The 23699-nt window shown below is 43.1% G+C and overlaps 1 protein-coding gene across 1 annotated transcript in view; it reads right to left on the bottom strand.

Moving 5' to 3' along the window:
* LOC121511279 (elongation factor-like GTPase 1) overlaps nt 1-23302 on the bottom strand; it is a 57646-nt gene extending 34344 nt beyond the window's left edge. The window contains exons 1-2 of the mRNA XM_041789884.1: nt 23275-23302; nt 23099-23230 (exon numbers count right to left, since the gene is read on the bottom strand). Coding sequence (XP_041645818.1) covers nt 23099-23230; nt 23275-23302 — 160 coding nt within the window. The remainder of the gene's footprint in view (nt 1-23098; nt 23231-23274) is intronic.
* Between the last annotated feature and the right edge of the window lie 397 nt (nt 23303-23699).

The following is a 23699-nucleotide window of genomic DNA, read 5'->3' as shown; positions in this document are numbered from 1 at the left end:
ATATTCTGTGATACATCGATACATACAAGTCTGTGCTAAATGGGAGAGAGGACACATCTTTATTTCCAGACCTGACCCCAAACCGAGACAGTAGAAACCAAGCCAAGAGTAAACCTGAGTAATTATTACCCTGTTATTACAGACTGGTAGACATGTACACATGATTAGACCCTAGAAATGACTGCATAAAGACTCTTATTTTTCTTTGTGTAAATGGTTTAGAGTATCAAAATGAAAGCTGCACACTTTTCCTAACACACAGTCAGTTACACAATATACACCCACATTAAAGGTAAAATGTGTAAAATTTGGCATTTTAAAGATTTATTTTTGGCCTTTTTTGCCTTTATTAGATAGGACAGTGGATAGAGTTGGAAACAGGGAGGAGAGCGGGGAGAGACATGCAGGAAATAGTGCCACGGGCCGGATTCGAACCAGGGTCGCCTGCGTATATGGCGTGCGCCTTAACCACTCGACTACCGGCGCGCCTAAAATTTGGCATTTTAGCAACATCTAGCGTTCATATTTTAGAATGAGCCGATCTGTTACCAAAACGTCACATCACTAAGTGACGAGAGCCTGTGAAGACCAAAAAGGATCGTGAGCCGGACATCAATTACAGCAGTGACGAGGTGAGGGTTTATTCACTCATTTTTGTAACCAATATTTTTATAGATTATAGGTCAGTCTTCTTCTCCACCTGCCTTCCAGGTAGCTTTCAGGACCGGCGGGCAGGTTCATATTTAAAAATCGCGTTTCGCTCTTTCTGTCCCCAAAACGTTGCCATAGACAACATGGTGGTTCGTCATGTCAGCCTCCGTGAGGGCGACCCACAGTAATGTAAATTTAAAAAGCTTTTTTCTAATTTTGTGAAAAGAAAACTAAAGTTTAAAGGGGATGATTGTGCACTTATTTTGACATACTTCACATAGATATATAAACATTATATCCCATGTACACCATTTCTGTTCAGCGAAATGCAGCCAAATTTTACACATTGTACCTTTAAACTTATAGACAACAACAGTTAGCTTCACATTAGCACCGTTACCCTGTTAACACATTGGCTGCTACCATAACTTAGCAGCTTATAACAGCCAAATACCATCCTCCAGCATCAACAACGAAGCATTCAAACACATAACAAAAGTGCTCTGTTAACTGGACACTACGTTAGAAGTCTAAATTTCAAATGAAAAATGAGTCTTACTGTCAGTTGTCTAATATCAGTCCTCATGATGACATAACTGTAACCTCTGCTTAAGCAGTAAATCCAACCATCCTGGTTTATTTGAACTAGCCCCCAAAAGACAAAAGCTCCACATCAGATTGTCCGGTCCAGTCCTCCTCTCATTAATGGCTTATTCAAGACTACTTCTGCTAATTAGCCAGGACATCCCGAGCGTTAACAACCAGCTTCGGGGAAGAGAGACTGAGCCCTCGTTATCAGCTCCAAGCGGTCCATGCCGTTCTGCACGATGTGATTCTGTGTTGAAAACAATCCCACTTTATATGAGGATTGGTCATAGGTAGTTTATCGAAGTCCGCTACAACTCTGCTCGGCGTAGGCCTCTCTCTCTCTGCTGCTGCATCGGTGTTTCAGCAGCTATACAGTTCCCTTTGTTTTAACCCTTTGGTTAACCAGGAAAACCTCACTTAGATTAAAATTCTGCATTACGAGAAAGTTCTGTTCAAACTTTCCTTGCATTTTCTCCAGCAGTACTTAGCACGCTCAGAGAGATAGGCTTGGTTTGACGTCATCGTGCATACCTATGGAACTTAATTAGCCATGTGCTTGCCGTCTGAGGAGATAAACAACCCCAGCACAGCACATACAGTAGGTGTAGTAAGATTAGGCTCCTTTTAGTTTATATTAATGCATTCTCGCAACATATATTCTAGGTTACACAAAATGTAATATGTAAGTATTCAGTATTTACTTATCTGGTCATTGGCATGTTTTCTGCTGGACATTTTGACCGGTTATTTTTTTATCTGCCAGACTTCCGCCCTTCTTACCGGCCAATGACCAGCACATGGAAACTCAGGTTCCAACACTTTTGCTCACATGCGAAATGGGTGGTTTCAAAGAGTGTTATCTTCTAAGCTGTATATCAGATCAAGACATAGACACCTAGAAATAAAAGCTGAAATGTTGATCCATTGTCTCATATTCTTCTTTTGATGTCAGACCACAATGCTTTAAGTCCACAGTGAAAATAAAGGAATCGGCCAACCGTTCCAATACTTATGGGGGTGACTGTATATAACTACGGCTCAGTTCAGGGGAGGTTTGGGAGAAGTGTTGGATGCACAGCCAATGGGCACACAAGCTCTACTAATTTGGGGTGTGCAGACCCTATATTAGCCATCCCTGTAACTCAGATTGCAAATACGAGTAGCCTAGTTGAGTAGGCTAATATTGTTAGGCCTATATGTTTTGTTCTTTAAGTTCCTATAGGCTGGCCTAAAGTTGTTCTTGTTGATGTATCTTGCTTATTTTGTGTTAAGGTGCATGAAGTTGTGTATTTTTCTACTTGTCAATGCAATTAAAGTTTAATGTTTAGTTCTGCCTTCTTGCCCTCTTTTAAGGTTTTTCTCATTAAAATAACATTGTGACAAACAACCCCATAATGAGTGACAACCATGCCCTTGATAGGGTTGGTTGTCACAATGTTATAAAGTGTCTTTGATAGTATATTACCTCTTTGTCACAATAAGTTTTGAAAACAAGAGGGATACACATTTCAAGCCAACACCTTAAGCTTCAATTAAAGAGGGAAAGACTATTGAAATATGTTTTGATGATGAACAAGTTAGACCAGAGAAAAAAGTGTGACAACCAAGCCCGGTCTCCCCTGCCTCAAGTATAATGGATTGTGTCTTACAATTTGTGAAAACGCATGCCCTGCTGGTAGTGCAAGATGTAAAGTAAGATGATAAAAAGTAATTAGGATTTATTTATAGGGCATCTTAAACTGCATGGAAATCCAACTGCTATTTGTATTTTAAGTTAAATGCAGAAGCAGACTGACTAATGATGGTGCAAGGAGCTTGGGGATGCAGCAGCTTTCTCTTGGTTTACCGTAACACCACACGTAACCCTAAAGGCTCATCTATGCTCACCTTGAAGTATGAATATAGATCAGAGCATTTGAAAAGATACCTTAACTGCTGGGATGGAGTTAAAAAATGTATCCACAGGAGCGACTGAGGTGTCATGGCAGAGTAAGGACATCTTGCTACACGTTCCTCCTATTATTTAATATTCACGTGATTAAACATTGAGGTAACTCATGTGAAAAATACTCAAAGAGCTTCGGAATATTTTGTGCATAAGTTTTTGCACAGTCAGTTTTAAAAGATGACCAGCAAGCCTTCCAGATACGCTAAACTGAATGACACTCCAACGCAAAGTAGGTTTAGCAGTCAAGCTAGCTCCTGTGCTGTGACTCCAGGCTATATGAAGGAGCTGATTGACGGGATCCAATCTGATGTATCTTCTATGCTCCAAGAGAGTCTGGCAGAGCTATGGAATTCCATCAGCCAACTGCAAACTAAAGTGTCCTCCAATGAGCAGAAAATTGAGGACATGGAAACCTGTCTGATGACACTTCACACTACAGTGTCAGAGCTCCAAGAAGCCGTGGCCTCATTGCAAGCTGAAAAAACATGCTTAGAGCCGTGTTGATGATCAGGAAACAGAGCACAGCGTCAAAACATTAGAGTGTTCAGAATCCCAGAAAGACTCGAAAAAGGTTTCCCTACAGATTTTATGGAGTCTGTTATAACTGAAGTTTTCAGAGAGGAGTTTCCCCCAGTAAGTTTCCCCAGGTTGATCGCACACACTGGGCTCTTCGACCGCCACCACCACCTAATGCCCCACCAAGAGCCATGACTGCCTGCCTGCATCATTACCAGATGAGGGAGTTGGTGCTGAAGATGTCATACGAGCGAGTGGGCCAGCTTACTTTCAGGGGAAACAAGGTGAGCTTTTTCCCGGATCTCAGCGCGAATCTTTTGCGGAGGAGAGCTGAATTCAACTCAGTGAAGAAGCTACTGCACGGGGCTGGAGTGAAGTTTTCACTTGCGTATCCAGCTACCCTCCATTTCTTCTTCAATGGAGCGAAACAAGAGTTCAAGTCCTGAGAGGAGGCGTCTGCCTTTATTTCTCACCATGTATTGCCTACAGCAGCAACACACACAGTGGATACTGAGCCTGAAGATATGCCGCCCTTGGAAAAGTGATTGGAGCGTTTTTTCCATGTACTGACCTTGCCTTCAGGTTATCTGGTAGTAAATTAGCCTTATTTTTCTGGCATTGTTGCAGATTTAAACAATGTTATTTGACTGAAATACCAAGATAACCCCACAGAGAACAGGGCTGGTCTGGTTTCTGATTATATCTTTCAAAAAGTTGTTTATACTAAATGAATGCTTCTATTCTTTTGGGTTAAGAGGAATGCCAAGGTGGAAGTTTGGAGTTCAATGCACCTTTTGGACTTTTGTGAAGACAGGGACAATGTTGCATTTATTTTGGGTAAGTGCTGGGGACTGAAGGGTTGGAAGGCTACTTTACTTTCATTTGTGTGTATTTGTAAATGTTTGTTTACTTTTTGTTTAATATTTTTCCTTGTGTGCTGCAGCTACAACATTAGCTTTATGGATACGCATTCTACAGTACAAATCCTGATATCTGCCATATGCTTTTTTGTGCTCTATTCTGATGACTGGGCATAATAACTGGAGAATAACTTTGATTTCATGGAATGTGAAGGGTGCAAATCATCTCCGTAAACGATACCAAATTTTTGCTCATCTCACATAGTGTGTTTACAGGAGACCCACCTGCGTAATGCAGATATTAAAAAGCTTCACGGGAGCTGGGTGGGTAAAGTATTTCATTCTAAATATGAATACAAAGCCAGAGGCAATACTAATTCATAAAGATGTTTCCTTTGAGAGTAGTGAAGTCATTGTAGATTCAAATGGGAGGTATATCATTGTTTCAGGGCAACGTTTTAACAAACCTGTGACTCTGGCAAATGTATATGCTCCCAACTGGGATGATGAAGCTTTCATACTTTCTGTCTTCTCTAGCCTGCCAAATATAAACAGTCATTCGTTGATAACTTTCGGACATTTTAATTGTACTTTGAATAGCAAGCTTGGTTGTTCATCATCCAGACCTACTCAACCACTAAAAATGGCCACTGCCATAAACAGTTTTATTACACAGTTTGGCCTGTGTGACCCCTGGAGACTCATACATCAAAAAAACAGGGCCTATTCCTTTTTCTCCCCTGTGCATCACACATTCTCCTGAATGTTTTGTTTTTTTAGTTGACATTAGATTTATTCCTGATATTAATCAGGTTACATACCATAGCATGGTAATCTAAGATCATGCCCCCCTCTCCTTTGTACTGAAATTTTCCCGATCAGTCTAACCCTATTAAAACGTGGCGCTTGAACTCTCTTCTACCTTTAAAACCTACATTTATTAAATTAATAAATAGTCAAATCAAGTTTTTTATTGAGACTGACACAGTCCCGGAAATCTCCCAGTGTATTCTGTGGGAAACCCTGAAAGTATTTCTGCATGGTCACATCATCAGCTATAGTGTGAAAAGCAAAAGAGAGAATATTTCTAAATTAAAGGAGCTTTCTAATGGTATAGCAGAGATAGACAGACAGTATGCCGAATCCCCATCCCCTGAGTTGTATCAAAAAAAGTAAGCCTTCAGACTGATTTAGCTTCCACTGCAAAAGCAGAGCAACTTATCCTTAAAGGAGACATATTCTACCCTTTTAAGACAAGTTTATATGTCCCCAAAACATGCCTGTATAGTTTGTTGCTGAAAAACACTTCAATATTGAATTTCTGCATGTCTAAAACCCCCTCTGTTTCAGCCTTTCTCAGGAGGCTGTTTCAGTGTCTTTGGCTTTAAATGTTAATTAGCTGTATGACTCCGCCCCTGACCACACCCCTCTCAGGAAATGGATGCAGCACTCCTGATGTTACAGACACTTTTATCCAAAGTTTAGGACCTGGCTGGGATTTGAACCATCAACCTCCCAGACTATAGTCAGCAGGATAACCCACTGAGCTATCCAGCATCTCAGCTGGAAACCAAGAGGGTCAGTAGAGGAGGGCAGAACTTTCCTCCAAGTGGGGGAGGGCCAACCAAACCTGGGGGCGGATGTTTACACCCCTGGTGAGGTCACTAGGTGTAAAATCTGAGAACGGCTTGGTTTAGCACACATTTTCTGAAAGGTAGAGAAAGAGAGGAGGAAAGGGAATGGATTTTTCTGGTATTTGAGAGGATTGTGGACAGGCCAGTGGCACATATTTGTGTCAGAAAAGCCTGTAAAAGTGATTTTTGCATAACATTTCCCCTTTAAATCTCACCATCTGATTTATGAACACAGTGTAAATCTGGTAAACTCCTTGCACGTCAAGCATGCTAGTCCTTTGCTGCTAGGCAGATTACACAAATTAAGACCTCTTCAGGTTGTACAGTTGTGAATCATAATCAGATTAATGATGCATTCTCTGAATACTACAAAAATCTTTATACACCAGAGTGTGAGATTAACTCAGGCTTGACAAATTCTTATTTTGAAGGTCTGAATTTACCACAGTTGCATGAAACTGATAAAATTAAACTTTTAATTAAAAAAATAGATTCAAGAAGCTATCAGGAGTATGCAATCAGGCAAGGCCCCTGGCCCTGATGGTTTTATAACCAAATTTTATAAAACATTCTCAAATGACTTAGCTCCCCTGCTTCTTGCTATCTTTAACAGCTTTATCAGAAGGCCAGTTACCCCCTACTTTGAGGCAAGCCTCAATATCTCTCCTACCAAAAAAAGACAAAGATTTGTTGCTTTGTGGGTCATACAGACCTTTATCACTCCTCAATACTGCCTACAAAATCCTAGCAAAAAGCCTCGCTAAACGTCTAAAAAAGTGCTCACGTGTTATATCTCCAGATCAGACAGGATTTATTCAAGGGAGATTCTCTTATTTTAATACTCCCAAGCTTTTTAACATCATATATATACTGACCTCATGTGTGCTAACCCTGAGATGGTGATCTCTATGGACTCCCCATTACTTTTCGACCTTGTTATAGAACCACTTGCTGTTTCTCTGTGTAAGTGCCAAAAATTTGAGGGGATAGCCCGAGGGAATGCTATATATGAGGTAGCATTGCATGACAACCACTAAAAATGGCCACTCAACCTCCAGACAACCTCCTTTTGTTTGTCAGCAACCCTTTGTCATCACTACCATTCATTCTGTCTCACTTAGATCACTTTGGGAGAGTGTCTGGCTACAAATTAAATCTAGGAAAAAGTGAAATGTACCCTGTTAACTCTGCTGCTCAAATAATACCCTCTTCAGTACTCCCTTTCAGACGAGTGGACTCTCATTTCAAATATCTTGGAATAGTAGTTCCAAGATCCTTTGAATGTCTTCTTAAATTTAATCTCACACCCTTAATAGATAAATGTAAACAAGATTTGGAGAGATGGCATACCTTACCTCTCAATGGCTGGTTGTATTAATTTAATTAAAATGAATATCATTCCTAGATTTCTGTATGTTTTCCAGAATATTCCAGTACACATTCAAGAGAAACATTTTGTTCTAATTGATAAACTTTTCACTAAATTCATATGGAATAATAAAAAGCCCCCCATCAGCAGAAGCATTCTGGAGAGATCTAAAGGAGAAGGAGGAATGGCCATGCCCAATCTTTTGCACTATTACTGGGCTAGTAATATCCAGAAAGTTCTTTTTTGGGTCAGATCTCATACCAGTGATGATGTGCCAGACTGGGTTGCAGCAGAGTCCTATAATTTTCCTACTCTTTCTATGGTCTCCTCTGCCTTACAGGTATCTGTTGGCAGCTCAGCTAACAATCCTGTGTCACTTCACATGCTCAAAATTTGGAAGCCATTTAGAAAACATTTTGGCTTCCAAAGCCCTTCAGTATTGGCCCCCATCATGTTTAACCACCTTTTTATGCCGACTTCTACGGACATGGCATTCCGTGCCTGGTATGGGAATGGAATACACACTAAATCAAGCAACCCCACCTGGCTATGTGTATATCCAAAAACCTCGCACCACTGGTTGCGGTGGGGGGCTGGCCGTGATATATAGAGAAGATTTCCAGGTTAAGGAACTACCAGCACCCAGCACCTCAGCTCTCGAGTGTCTAATCATCTCTCTCACTGGATCAGCTCCGCTTCAGATCGTTCTCATCTACCGGCCCCCCAAAGCAACTACCACCTTCCTGTCTAACCTGTCTGAGCTCCTCACCTCTGTCTGCTCCAGGTCTTCTTCCATACTTCTCCTTGGAGACTTCAGTATCCACGTTGACTCCACCAGCTGCACACTCACCTCCAAATTTCTATCACTACTGGATTCCTTCAACATCACACAGCATGTCCAAGGACCCACCCACTCCAAAGGTCACACACTGGATCTTGTGTGCTCCACTGGTCTCACCCCGTTCATTCCACAATGCCTGGACCCAGCCATCTCAGATCACCATGCTGTTTTCTTCTCTATCCCCACCCCCCTCCCCAGACAGCTTACAAAATGCAACATCACTTTCCGTAACCTCAAGTCAATAAGCATCCCAGCCCTCAAGAACATGTTAGCTACCAACCTGACCACTACACACCCTATAACCACAGTTGATGCCCTGGCGAATCACTACAATACAGCACTATCCCTCAGCCTGGATTCTCTCGCCCCTCTGAAGACTCGCTCAGTCTCCTTTACCCACCCAGCCCCCTGGTACACTGCTGAACTCTGCTCCATGAAGGCTTCTGGCTGACAGCTGGAGAGACTTTCTAAAAAATCTGGCCTCACCGTCCATCTGGAGGCCTATAAAGAGCATGTGCGCTCCTACAAAGAAGCTCTCTCCAGAGCAAAGTCTAGCTACTACTCATCCCTCATCAGTGACCAGCAAAACCATCCCCGGATGCTCTTCTCCACAATAAATCACCTTCTCCGCCCCATTGACAACCTTCATCCCCCAGCCAACTTTGACCGCTGCACTAGGCACCTGCAGTTTTTCCAGGATAAAGTTGCCTCCATCCAGCAGCAACTTTCATCTGGACCTCCACCTCAGGATTTCACTTCACATCAGGACATCGCTCCTCTGCCTCAATGCCGTCTTTCCTGCTTCACACCCGTGGACACTCTCCAAGTGGCTGAATGGGTCAAGAAGGCCAAGGCATCCACCTGCTCCCTCGACCCCATGCTCACACCACTGGTGAAAGCATCTCTGTCTGTTCTGTGCCCCATCATGGTAGACATCATCAATACCTCATTATCATCTGGAATTGTCCCCTCATCCTTCAAAACTGCTTCAGTAACCCCCATCATCAAGAAGCCTGGGTCAGACCCGGAGGACCTCTCCAACTATCAACCGATCTCCAACCTTCCCTTCATCAGCAAAATTCTCGAAAAAGCAGTTGCTGCCCAACTCCAGCAACACATGTCCAACCATGAGCTCCATGAACCTCTTCAATCAGGATTTCGCACTCACCACAGCACTGAGACCGCCCTTATCAAAATAACCAATGACCTCCTCACAGCTGCAGATTCTGGACACATCAGCCTCTTCATTCTCCTTGACCTAACCGCTGCCTTCGACACAATATCCCACACCATCCTCCTTGACCGCCTGTCTCACCATCTTGGCATCACTGGTACAGCTCTCTCCTGGTTTCACTCATATCTCTCACAAAGAAAACAGTTTGTTACCATCGGCACCTCTCACTCATCCCCCGCCCTAGTTAACCAGGGCGTGCCTCAAGGCTCTGTTCTTGGACTCTCCTTTTCACCATCTACATGCTTCCCCTTGGACAGATTATTTACAAACACGGTCTCAGCTTTCACTCTTATGCAAATGACACCCAACTCTATCTCAGCACCAAACCATCCACTCAGCTCCCTCCCCACTCCCTGGTAAACTGCCTCCACGACATCAAAGCCTGGATGACCTCTAACCAACTCAAACTCAACAGCAATAAAACAGAGCTCATGGTGGTGGCCCCCAAAGCGCTGCTGCATAAGGTTGGAGATCTCATGCTCGATGTGGACGGGACCTCCATCTGTCCGTCCTCCGAGGTCCGAAACCTGGACGTCATCCTGGACTCCACCCTCTCCTTCCAGTCCCACATAAAGTCTGTCACCAAATCTGCCTTCTATCATCTCAAGAACATCTCCAGACTCCGACCATCACTCCCTGATTCTGTGGCTGAAACACTCATTCATGCTTTCATAACCTCCCGCCTGGACTACTGTAATGGAGTCCTGTCTGGAGTTCCCAGCAAAACCCTTAACAGGCTTCAGTACGTCCAAAACTCTGCAGCTAGAGTTCTCACCCGCACTAGACCCTGGCAACACATCACTCCGACCCTCATCCACCTCCACTGGCTCCCTATCAAGTCCCATATCAACTACAAAGTCCTCCTCCTCACATACAAATCTCTCCATGCTCTGGCTCCCCAGTACCTTTCTGATCTCCTCCATCCATACACACCATCCCGCAACCTTCGATCTTCAGACACCGGCCTACTTTCCATGCCCAAAACCAAACTCCGAACCTATGGAGACAGAGCCTTCAGTGCTGCAGCTCCCACCCTCTGGAACACTCTTCCTGCAGACATTCGTAGCGCTCCGACTTCTGGACATTTTCAAAAAACATCTCAAGCACCACCTGTTCACCACAGCCTACAGTCTTCACTAAACCACCCCTTACACTCATCCTACCCCTCACATAGTTTGTCCATATATATGTGTTCCTGTAAAGCGTCCTTGGGTTTCTTGAAAGGCGCTATATAAATTCAAGATATTATTATTATTATTTATGGACAAACACAGTCTGCTTAAACTAATACTGCACAAAAAATTATATGTTTTCACGTTATTGAACAAAACATGTAAACATTCACAGTGCAGGGTGGAAAAAGTATGTGAACCCCTAGGCTAATGACTGGTTGACTCTCCGTTGCCAGCAATAACCTCAACCAAACATTTCCTGAAATTGCAGATCAGACCTGCACAACGGTCAGGAGGAATTTTGGACCATTCCTCTTTACAAAACTGTTTCAGTTCAGCAATATTATTCGGATGTCTGGTGTGTATCACTTTCTTGAGGTCATGCCACAGCATCTCAATCGAGTTGAGGTCAGGACTCTGACTGGGCCACTCCAGAAGGTGTATTTTCTTTACTTCTATGCTTTGGGACGTTGTCCTGTTGCATCACCCATCCTCTGCTGAGCTTCAGTTGCTGGACAGATGGTCTTAAGTTTTCCTGCAAAATGTCTTGATAAAATTGGGAATTCATTTTTCCGTCAATGACAGCAATCCGTCCAGGCCCTGAGGCAGCAAAGCAGCCCCAAACCATGATGGCCCCTCCGCCATATTTCACAGTTGGAATGAGGTTTTGATGTTGGTGTGCCGTGCCTTTTTTTCTCACACATAGCGTTGTGTGTTCCATCCAAACAATTCAATTCTGGTTTCATCTATGGAAAGAATATTTTGCCAGTAGTGCTGTGGAACATCCAGGTGCTCTTTTGTAAACTTCAAACATGCAGCAATGTGTTTTTTGGACAGCAGTGGCTTCCTCTGTGGTGTCCTCCCATGAACTCCATTCTTGTTTAATGTTTACTTATTGTAGATTTGTCAACACAAATGTTAGCATGTGCCAGAGATTTCTGTAAGTCTTTAGCTGACACTCTAGGATTCTTCTTCACCTCATTGAGCATTCTGCGCTGTGCTCTTGCAGTCATCTTTACAGGACGACCACGCCTAGGGAGAGTAGCAACAGTGCTGAACCTTCTCCATTTGTAGACAGTCTGTCTTACCGTGGACACATGAACATCAAGACTTATAGAGATACTTTTGTAACCCTTTCCAACTTCATGCAAGTCAACAATTCTTGATCGTTGGTCTTCTGAGAGCTCTTTTGTGCCAGGCATGATTCACATCAGGCAATGCTTCTTGAGAACAGCAAATTCAATACTGGTGTGTGTTTTTTATAGGGCAGGACAACTTTAACCAACACATCCAATCTCATCACATTGATTGGACTCCAGGTTGGCTGACTCCTGGCTCCAATTAGCTCTTGGAGAAATCATTAGCCTAGAAGTTCACATACTTTTTCCACCCTGCACTGTGAGCGTTTACATGGATTGATCAATAAAAACATGAAAACATATCATTTTTTGCATGGGATTAGTTTAAGCAGACTATGTTTGTCTATTGTTGTGACTTAGATGAAGATCGGAAACCATTTGATGACCAATTTATGCAGAAATCCAAGAAATCTCAAAGAGATCACATACTTTTTCTAGCAACCGTACTTTTTGGAATGCTATTTTTAAATCCTTGAGTAAGGCCTACAATATTGAAGTTGTACCAAATCCTCTGATAGCCATTTTTAGTGTAAAACCAGAAAAGGCTACTTGGTCAGGAGGTTTTCACAACGTTGTTACCTTCACATGTTTGCTAGCTTGTCATCTTATACTGTTTCACTGGAAGGATTCAAAGCCTCCTTCCCATGCTAGATGGATGAAGGATGTCATGTTCCACCTAAAGCTAGAAAAGATCAAATATACCATAAGGAGGAAAAAGGAAGAGTTCAGAAGAATTTGTTTCCATTCATATCTTATTTTACAACTGTTACTGGGATAAAGAACTGGAATGACTCAGCTATATGATTCTGGGATTCAATGTGTGTAGCAGCTCAATCTTGATTGTTTGTTCATTATCTTTTTAAAATTTTCTTTGTGAACAATTGTAGCCTTTTGGGGTGGGAGAAAGAGATGGGATTGGGTGGTGGGATAGTTTAGAAGGAAAAATGGGGTAACAATTGGACTTTAAGAGAGGGGTTGTCTTTTTGTTTGTTTTGTAATTTGTATCTTATTTTTTGCACTATACTGTGACGTGGTGATATTCCTTTGTGTTGTGTTAAATTGAACACTCAATAAAAAGATGTTTAAAAAAATGTATCCACTAGATATTGATAACTCACAAGGGCCTTCACAACTCCTTTGTTGCTGCTCTGTCTGTCCCCCACCCAGTTTTGCTCTTCTGTCTCTGTGCTTAGGTGAGCTAACATCTTTTATCATGTTTGTAGTGTCTAACAACATACAAAGTATTTAGTGATATTTCCACACAAAATTTGAGGGAAGTTCCACCATTTTTTAAGTATTCATTGTGTTTTGGTGCTCTGGCAGCTTCAATCTTCAAAACAAACAGAATAAGGAAATGAGGCCAGAGGATAGAACGAAAGCTCCATTTGTATTTGTAAACTTAAAACAAAAGGTAAGGCAATTTGTGTTTGGTGCATTATTTCTTTGTTGTAACAATGCCTCTTGGTATAAATCTTATACCGTTGGAAAGCCTGTTTATTACCCTTTTAAATGATGCCACATTTGTAAGGATCATGCATTTGTGGGATGAGCAGCAGAGCTGAGTATGTGGGTTGTGCCCATGAAAAATGTGCCAAATCTTCTCTGCCAATGCTAAACAGCTTATTTTGCTGTTGCAAATGTAACCCCTGTAAAAAGTTGAGTACTCTCATAAGTTAACTGCTGAGCTGGTCTTTGGTAGTTCTCGCGGTATTTCGGCGCCTTCGCGTGAACTCAGTCACATGACGCACGTGAGTCATGTGAACTGATCCTTTGAAAATCATGGCGGTTCAGTCGGTCGGGAGACGTGGGGGACGCTCCATACAGGGCTGCAGCAGATGTTTACAACCTAAAACGAGCCGGTTGAAGCGAGTGACACGCTCTAAAAGTCGACTTGAATTGGCCGGGTTTTTTCTGTTCCTGATCTAAACCAATCTAAGATGGCGAGCTTACCCAGAACCTGAACCTGAACTGATCAGCGTTGATTTCTCCACCTGTGCGGTAGGAGATCTGCATTCTAGTTCTCTCTAGCCCAATGCCCCCCACAGCTCTCATCTCACTGCTCTGGATTGAACTTTTGTTGCATTCTTCCTTGGACTTTAACTGAAAGACATTCACTGAATTCATCCTGATCTCAGGGGCATAGAAGGAGACTCAGTTGAAACATACTGAACTGCTGATACATATCGATTGCGGATTCATAATGAACTGCTGATACATATTGACTGTTGATTCATAATGAACTGCTGATACATATTGACTGTTGATTCATAATGAACTGCTGATACATATTGGACAGAAACCAATTGGGTTATCGTTGGGTTAAAGTGTTTGTTTTGTTTTCTGTTAAAACGGTCATGACTGATCTGTATATATTGTAAATATTCTGCACTATAACATAATACAAAAGGTACCTGCAATACAACTTACCTGTCTACTGCTTGTTGTTACTGGTCCTCAGCCTCCTAGAGTGAGCCTAGAAATTATAATTTGATTCTAGCCCATCAACTAAATACTTTTGGTTTTCATTGCTTACCTGTTAGCATTTTTACTTTCCAGATTTCCCAACTGCATACTGAGTGTAAATGCTACACAATTTGTGGCGAGCTAGCCAGGAGGTTGTTGCACAGTAATAAATAAATAATTACTAATTTTCCACCATGGAAGTGGTTGATCAACTTAAAGTTGATATAGCGCTGGCGGTGATAGTGGACAGTGTCACTAATACGCAGGCTGATGAGGAAGTGCTTGATTTTCTAAAACAATATGGGTCATTTAACAGAACATTAACCATTGATGACAAAACCTCAGACTATTATCAACATATGGTCGTTGAGTTCAATTCTCAAACTGCAATTTCTGCGCTATACCCACTACTACCATACACTTTTGTTGCACCCACTAACGGTATAGAATTTAGTATTTCTGCGTTGTCTGAAGTATACGCAGGTGAGGTGGGCACGACTAAGACACAGACTTACCTGTCAGATCTGAAAGTACTGGCTAAAGCTACTGGTAAAGATTTTGCTCAAGTCCTGCAAGAGATGATGGCTCAAATCGGTGGTGCAATCGCTGAGCTCCAACCTGATGTCTCAACTGTTAAGGAGTCACCAGAGGCCGCTCCAGTGACAGGGAAAACCTCACTGCCACAGCTGCCAAAAGCTCCTCCCATTACAGGTCCCACTATGCAGCCACAAGTAAGACCATCCCTCTCCAGTCTCTCTGCCAGTGACCTTAATCCTCCTGATGTACAGAGATATGTCATTGAGCATATTGTTAAAAATGAGGAGCATCCAAGTCATTCATTTTCAACCCAAAAGTTGCGTGTCTTCTCTGGAAAAGTGCCTAGACCTGCTCACGAAGCTGATTATGACACCTGGCGTTCCAGTGTGGATCTGATAATGAAAGACCCTGCTATATCCGATCTGCAACGTTCACGCAAAATTCTGGAAAGTCTCTTACCTCCTGCAGCAGATATGGTCAAGCATTTAAGCTCAGATACTCTACCTGATGTCTATCTACAACAACTTGATTCTGGGTACGGCACAGTACAAGATGGAGACGAGTTATTTGCCAAATTCATGGATACATTTCAGGATGCTGGAGAGCTACCATCAGCTTACCTGCAACGATTACAAGTCTCATTAAGTCTTGCCGTCAAAAGAGGTGGAGCATTGGAAACAGAGATCAATAAACATTTACTAAACCAGTTCTGCAGAGGGTGTTGGGACAACACATTAATATCAGAATTGCAGTTAATCCAACAGAAATCGAAACCACCATCATTTGCTGAGTTATTATTGCTCCTACGAACTGAGGAAGATAGAAAAGCTGCAAAAACTGTGAGGATGAAACAACATCTTGGCGGAGCTAAACAAAAAGCTGCAGTGAATTTCCAACAAACTGATGCTGGCAGTGAAAAAGATGCAGTTGCTGCCCTGACAACTCTCACGCAGCATCTTTCCAAACAAATGGCTGAAATGCAGAAACAACTTGCTGCGCTCACTGGTCAATCCCACAAGACTCAGTCCTATGCAAGTCAGTCCATGTACACTCGTGGTTCAAGTCAGAGACCAAAGCCTGGTAAATTCAACAAGTCACCCTCAATAACCCCTCCTTCTGCACCTAAACCAGGTTATTGTTTCCAGTGTGGGGAGGATGGCCACACCAGGTTGCAGTGCAACAACCCACCAAACCCCAGTCGTGTTGCCAGCCAACAAAGAAAATTCAATGAGAAACTGCAGAAATGGCAGAACCAGAGATCATCCAGTAGCAGTGAGCCGTTAAACTAATTCCCGTTCCTGTCAAGGGGCAGCCAGGAACCGGGGAGGACAAACAATGTCCCACCAAAGGGAAGGTTAATCAAGTCCAGATGAACTGTACACACCAGTCTGCAGTAAAGATGGCTGGTTTGCCAAAAGGATTGGTTGGTTCAAAATGTACTGCTGTTGTAACCATTGCTGGCAAAGAGTCTACTTGTTTACTAGACACTGGATCACAGGTCACAACGATACCTGTTTCATTTTACAATCATCACCTGTCTGAACAACCTGTAAAATCTCTGGACAATCTCTTGCAAATCGAGGGTGCAGCGGGGCAGCCAGTCCCGTATCTAGGCTACGTGGAGCTCATAGTCAAGTTTCACACAGATTTCCTTGGCTCTGAATTTGAAGTGCCTACACTCGCTCTAATTGTTCCAGACCCACAGTCATCTGTTCAAGCTTCTGTGTTGATTGGAATGAACACCTTGGAAGTTTTGTATGATCAGTTTCTCAGTGGCAGCTGCCCAAACTTTCAACCCCAGTGCCATGGCTATAAAGCAGTACTGAAAATGCTCGAACTACAGCATCAAAAGAGTGAAACAGGGATCATTGGAGCGGTTCACTCGTCCAGCAGAGCTCCATTGTGCATCCCAGCAGGTCAAACTGTAATTCTAGAGGGTTCTGCAAGAGTATCCTGTCCCTCTGGCAAATGGGCTACTGTCGAACACCCACAATCTGCCTTACCTGGTGGGTTGTTCGTGAAGACCTGTTTGATCACACTCCCATCTCAGTCACCTTACAAAGTACCTGTGATACTTACGAATGAAACTGAACAAGACCTTTTCATTCCACCCCTCACAGTTATCGCAGAACTAGGTGCATGCCAAGCCATAATCTCCCAACAGAATGTGAAACCTGCTGCTCCACAAAACCCGAAACCTGATTTGAGCTTCAACTTTGGAGAATCTAATCTCCCAGCAGAATGGAGAGAACGCATTACCAACAAGCTCCGTGCACTTCCAGAAGTCTTTGCTCACCACGACCTTGACTTTGGCTGTACCAATAAAGTAAAACACCATATTCGGCTCCATGATGAGACCCCATTTAAACACCGCGCCAGGCCTATACACCCCAACGACGTTGAGGCTGTGCGGAGACACCTGCAAGAGCTATTGGCCACAGGGGTCATCAGAGAGTCTGAGTCTCCATTCTCGTCACCTATAGTCGTTGTTCGAAAGAAAAATGGTGATATTAGACTCTGCATTGACTATAGGAAGCTAAATCAACAGACCATCAAAGACGCTTATGCTCTCCCAAATCTCGAAGAAGCTTTCTCAGCATTAACTGGCTCCAAATGGTTCTCGGTTCTTGATCTGAAGTCTGGATATTATCAAATCGAGATGAATGAAGATGACAAAATCAAAACAGCATTTGTGACACCCCTTGGCTTTTGGGAATTTAATCGTATGCCACAAGGCGTAACGAATGCACCTAGTACGTTCCAAAGATTAATGGAAAGATGTATGGGAGATTTGAATCTCAAAGAAGTCCTCGTATTTTTGGACGACCTAATCATCTTTTCAGACAGTATTGAAGAACATGAACGACGCTTGATGAGAGTTTTAAATCGGTTAAAAGAGTATGGTCTCAAGTTATCGCCTGAAAAATGCAAGTTCTTCCAATCATCAGTCCGATACCTTGGCCATGTTGTGTCTGAGCGGGGAGTGGAGACCGACCCGGAAAAGATCAGTGCTCTGAAGACTTGGCCAATCCCAAAGACCCTAAAAGAGTTAAAGTCATTTCTTGGTTTCTCCGGCTACTATCGTCGCTTTATTAAACACTATGCAACACTTGTGAAGCCTTTGAACAATCTCACTCGGGGATATAGTCCAACCCATGGAAGAGCAGCAGTTAAAAGTCAGTATTATGATCCCAAGCTGACCTTCGGTGACCGCTGGACACCTGAATGCCAACTCTCTTTCGAATCTCTGATCGACAAACTCACTTCTGCACCAGTGCTCGGCTTTGCCAACCCTAAAGAACCATACATTCTCCACACAGACGCAAGTACAACAGGTCTGGGAGCTGCCCTGTATCAGGAGCAGGAGGGGAAGCTCCGTGTTATCGCCTATGCCAGCCGTGGACTCTCCATGAGTGAATCACGGTATCCTGCACACAAATTGGAATTTCTCGCATTGAAGTGGAGCGTGACAGAAAAATTTCATGATTACCTCTATGGCGCTAACTTTACCGTAATCACTGACAACAATCCATTAACCTACGTCTTAACATCTGCGAAGCTTGACGCCACTAGTCATCGTTGGCTCGCTGCATTGTCCACCTACTCATTTAAACTTCAGTATCGAACCGGCAAACAGAACATCGATGCTGATGCTCTTTCCCGAAGACCTCAAGAACACAATCCTGACAACCCACACTCCCAGAAAGAAATGGATCTAATCCATGACTTTGCAGAACATCACTTCCTAGCCTCCAGCGACATCAATGTTGTTCCATCTCATGTGGTCGATGCCATCTGTCAAGGTGTAATGGTCCGAGGCAACAGTCAGTTAGACCCTAGTCAAAGCCACATCACGCTAGTGGAGTCTCTGGCCATCACTGCCGACGCCATCCCTGCTATCTACAGTGATGAAGCTGATCAGGGGTTACCAGTCATCTCTTCTCTGTCACCGTCTGATTTAAGAGAAAAGCAGAGAGCAGACCCAAGTATCTGCGAAGTAATCCGTGGACTTGAATCTGGAGAAAAGCCACCCCCAGGCCTTCGCAAAGAGCTTCCTGACCTTCCTCTTTTGTTAAGAGAATCCAACAAGCTAAAGCTCATCGACGGTATTCTGTACAGGCAAAGACAAAATGAAGAGCAAATTTCATTTCAGTTAGTACTCCCTGAGGTTCTGAGAGACCAAGCTCTGCACAGTCTCCACAACGACATGGGGCATCTGGGAGTGGAAAGGACTCTAGATCTTGTCCGTTCAAGGTTCTACTGGCCTAAAATGGCTAATGACGTAGAAACCAAAATCAGAACATGTCCTCGTTGTGTCAGGAGGAAGACTCCACCAGAGAAAGCTGCTCCAATGGTAAACATCTGCACAACACGTCCTCTGGAACTCATATGCATGGATTTCCTGAGCTTGGAACCCGACTCCAGTAATGTCAAGGATATTCTAGTGCTCACGGATCATTTTACCAAATTCTCAATGGCGTTCCCAACAACCAACCAGAAAGCCCGTACAGTAGCAAAATGCTTATGGGAAAATTTCATCATCCACTATGGGTTTCCAGAACGAATACATACAGATCAAGGTCCTGACTTTGAATCCAAACTAATTAAGGAGCTGTGCGAAGTCACTGGTATCAAGAAGAGTCGGACCACACCCTATCATCCACGTGGAAATCCAGTGGAGAGATTCAATAGAACTTTACTGAGCATGCTTGGGACGCTGGAAAACAAACAAAAATCAAAGTGGAAAGAGCACGTGAAACCATTGGTACACGCTTATAACTGCACACGAAATGATGTGACAGGATACACACCGTATGAACTTATGTTTGGACGCTCACCCCGGTTGCCCATTGACATGGCCTTTGGGTTACCTGTTCGGGAACCACAGTACAAGTCTCATTCCGAGTATGTGGCCAATCTCAGATCTCGGCTTAAAGAAAGCTATCAGGTCGCTTCTCGTAATGCAGCCAAGAACGCTGAAAGGAACAAAGTCCGTTTTGACCAAAGGATAATTACATCAGTTTTGGAACCAGGTGATCGTGTTCTAGTGCGAAATGTTCGTATACGAGGAAAACACAAGTTAATGGACAAGTGGGAGGACACGATTTATGTTGTAGTGAAGAAGGCCAATGAGCTTCCTGTGTATACAGTGACACCTGAGCATCAAGATGGGCCTCTTCGTACCCTCCACAGAGACCTCCTACTGCCCTGCGGTTTCCTCTCTGCTGAGTCCTCCAGAGACCTCCAACCTGCTTCAGCAAGCAAGCCTCACTCTGGTCAGCCCGATCAGGAAACTGTGGTAACTGATGTTGAAGTTGAAGCTGATGATAACACAAGCTTTGCTATGGTCAAAAACCCTTATTTGCCACCTGTGAAGTTTACTGTTATCAAGACCTCTACCCCAAGCCGCAGGTTACCTAATGAAAACTTACCTGATGGAAACTTACCTGATAAAGACCTCCTTGATGAAGACTTACCTAATGAAAACTTACCTGATGAAAACTTACCTGATAAAGACCTCCTTGATGAAGACTTACCTAATGAAAACTTACCTGATGACAACTTACTTGATGAACCAGCACCGAAACCTGTTAAAGAAACAATACCTGATCAGCTCCAAGAAGAAGATACTCCTGATGATTCAGGGACTCTGACATTCACCACTATTGACTCACCTGACAATGCCCAGTCTCACGATAATAATGAGCCACAACCTGAGTTAAGACGCTCGACTCGGGATCGTAGACAACCAAGCCGATTACAGTATTCAACCTTCGGCAATCCGGTAGTCTCCATAGTACAAAGTCTTTTCCAAGGTTTGACAGATGCATACACAGATGTGTTAAAGTTAACTGCTGCAGCTGCTGCTACGTCAGTCCCGAAAGTTCATGTCGTTTAAATGTTCCCATGCAGCGGGACGTGCATGGATTTAAGGGGGGGACCCTGTAACCCCTGTAAAAAGTTGAGTACTCTCATAAGTTAACTGCTGAGCTGGTCTTTGGTAGTTCTCGCGGTATTTCGGCGCCTTCGCGTGAACTCAGTCACATGACGCACGTGAGTCATGTGAACTGATCCTTTGAAAATCATGGCGGTTCAGTCGGTCGGGAGACGTGGGGGACGCTCCATACAGGGCTGCAGCAGATGTTTACAACCTAAAACGAGCCGGTTGAAGCGAGTGACACGCTCTAAAAGTCGACTTGAATTGGCCGGGTTTTTTCTGTTCCTGATCTAAACCAATCTAAGATGGCGAGCTTACCCAGAACCTGAACCTGAACTGATCAGCGTTGATTTCTCCACCTGTGCGGTAGGAGATCTGCATTCTAGTTCTCTCTAGCCCAATGCCCCCCACAGCTCTCATCTCACTGCTCTGGATTGAACTTTTGTTGCATTCTTCCTTGGACTTTAACTGAAAGACATTCACTGAATTCATCCTGATCTCAGGGGCATAGAAGGAGACTCAGTTGAAACATATTGAACTGCTGATACATATCGATTGCGGATTCATAATGAACTGCTGATACATATTGACTGTTGATTCATAATGAACTGCTGATACATATTGACTGTTGATTCATAATGAACTGCTGATACATATTGGACAGAAACCAATTGGGTTATCGTTGGGTTAAAGTGTTTGTTTTGTTTTCTGTTAAAACGGTCATGACTGATCTGTATATATTGTAAATATTCTGCACTATAACATAATACAAAAGGTACCTGCAATACAACTTACCTGTCTACTGCTTGTTGTTACTGGTCCTCAGCCTCCTAGAGTGAGCCTAGAAATTATAATTTGATTCTAGCCCATCAACTAAATACTTTTGGTTTTCATTGCTTACCTGTTAGCATTTTTACTTTCCAGATTTCCCAACTGCATACTGAGTGTAAATGCTACACAAATGACTCTTGTTTTGAGCTTCTGGTACCCCCAGGTGCTGCTAATCAGGTGCCTGATTGGCAGTAACTGTGAGCATGGGCCCTGCTACAGTGGTCAGTAGATGTCTGCTTTAAGAAATGGCCTGCCACGTTTGACTAATCTGGATAGGGCCAGTCAGTTGGGCAACTTCAAGCTGGTCTTCCACAAAACCAAATAGCGGCATTGTTTGGAGTGAACCCTAGTACCATCTCCAAACTGAAGGCCAAGTTCCATATAAAGGGGAATGTCAGAGACAGGCCGTGAAGTGGGCGTCCCAAGAAGATAACACCCCAACAATACTTTTTTCTCACCAGCAAGAACTCTATCCTCCAAGATGACAACACTCGCCCCCACAGAGTGGGGTTTATCAGAGACCAGCTCCAGAATTTGGGAGTGGAGAGGATGGAATGGCCGGCCAGCAGTCCTGACCTTAACCCCAGTGAACACTTGTGGGATCAGCTTGGGCGTGCTGTTCGTGCCAGAGTGACCAACACAACCACAACGGCTGACTTGCGACAAATGCTGGTTGAAGAATGAGATGCCATCCCACAGCAGTGTGTGACCAGGCTGATGACCAGTATGAGGAGGAAGTGCCAGGCTGTTGTGGCTGTGTATGGTGCTTCCACACGCTATTGAGGCTCCTGTTTGTTAAATTTATAAATTATTAAATTGTCAATATGTCTTGTTTCTTCAAACTTCAATCATCCAATCCACCAAACACCAAACAAGAGTCAATGGCAGAATCAGCTGTTTGGCACTGGCAGAGAAGATTTGGCACATTTTCATGGGCGCAACCCACATACTCAGCTCTGCTGCTCATCCCACAAATGCATGATCCTTACAAATGTGGCATCATTTAAAAGGGTAATAAACAGGCTTTCCAACGGTATAAGATTTATACCAAGAGGCATTGTTACAACAAAGAAATAATGCACCAAACACAAATTGCCTTACTTTTTAAGTTTATATGCTTGAATGCAGGGCGTGAATAAGCATTAACAGTCACCACTTTAGACTAATATTGCAATAGCAATGCTTATATGTGCTTTGATTTATAGCCGAATTAACTGCAGTTGGTAAATTCATTTAATTTCATTTTTTCCAGAATCTTGAATATTGGTCAAAAATTCAGCAAACAATAATCATGGATTGGTTACATGATTAAGACTACAGTGTTAAAAAAAATAGAATGGCACAAAGAGTCAAAGAAGTGATGTGTTGGTCACCTACTAGGATGTTTTGGCTCAATGGCAACCCGAACAATGGGTGTGGCCTCAAAGTTGAGGGAGGTGAAGGGCGGACAAGCGGGGGAAGATGACAGGGTGGCGGACTTTAGGATGAACTCTTCCAGACCTCCAATACCTGACAGAAAGGAAAGAGAAAAACAGGATATGAAATGTTTGTACCTTTTTTCACTTTATTCTTAGCTCTCATGTTACCTTGTTAGAATTTTGGGTGTGACTACAAAATTATTTTTTCCCATAATTATAAGACGCCAGTCCTGCTATGACTAGAATAGTTCAGAGAGTAAAATATGTGAGATCAACTGTAACACATCAAATGGAATGATGAGATCCTTCTTCAGATAACTTTATACTCTAACACTTAAAAATCTATAATTTGACTCACAGGTAAGTGTTGAGATCTGAGTACTGTGTAATGACCTCTTTCCTCGGTACTGGTGAGGACTCCGATTGCAGTGTTCTGGAGGAGTTGTCTGATGTATTTTTTCAAACTAAAGGACACACCATTAGTGAAACCACTTTTAAAATGATCTAGCCTGCTAAAAATGAAAGCAAAGACTAGTTTCTCAGTGTCTTGTTTGTACAGA

The sequence above is a fragment of the Cheilinus undulatus genome, linkage group 1, assembly GCF_018320785.1.
Source record: "Cheilinus undulatus linkage group 1, ASM1832078v1, whole genome shotgun sequence".
In the NCBI taxonomy this organism is placed as follows: Eukaryota; Metazoa; Chordata; class Actinopteri; order Labriformes; family Labridae; genus Cheilinus; species Cheilinus undulatus.
This window is presented reverse-complemented; position numbering and strand designations above follow the sequence as displayed.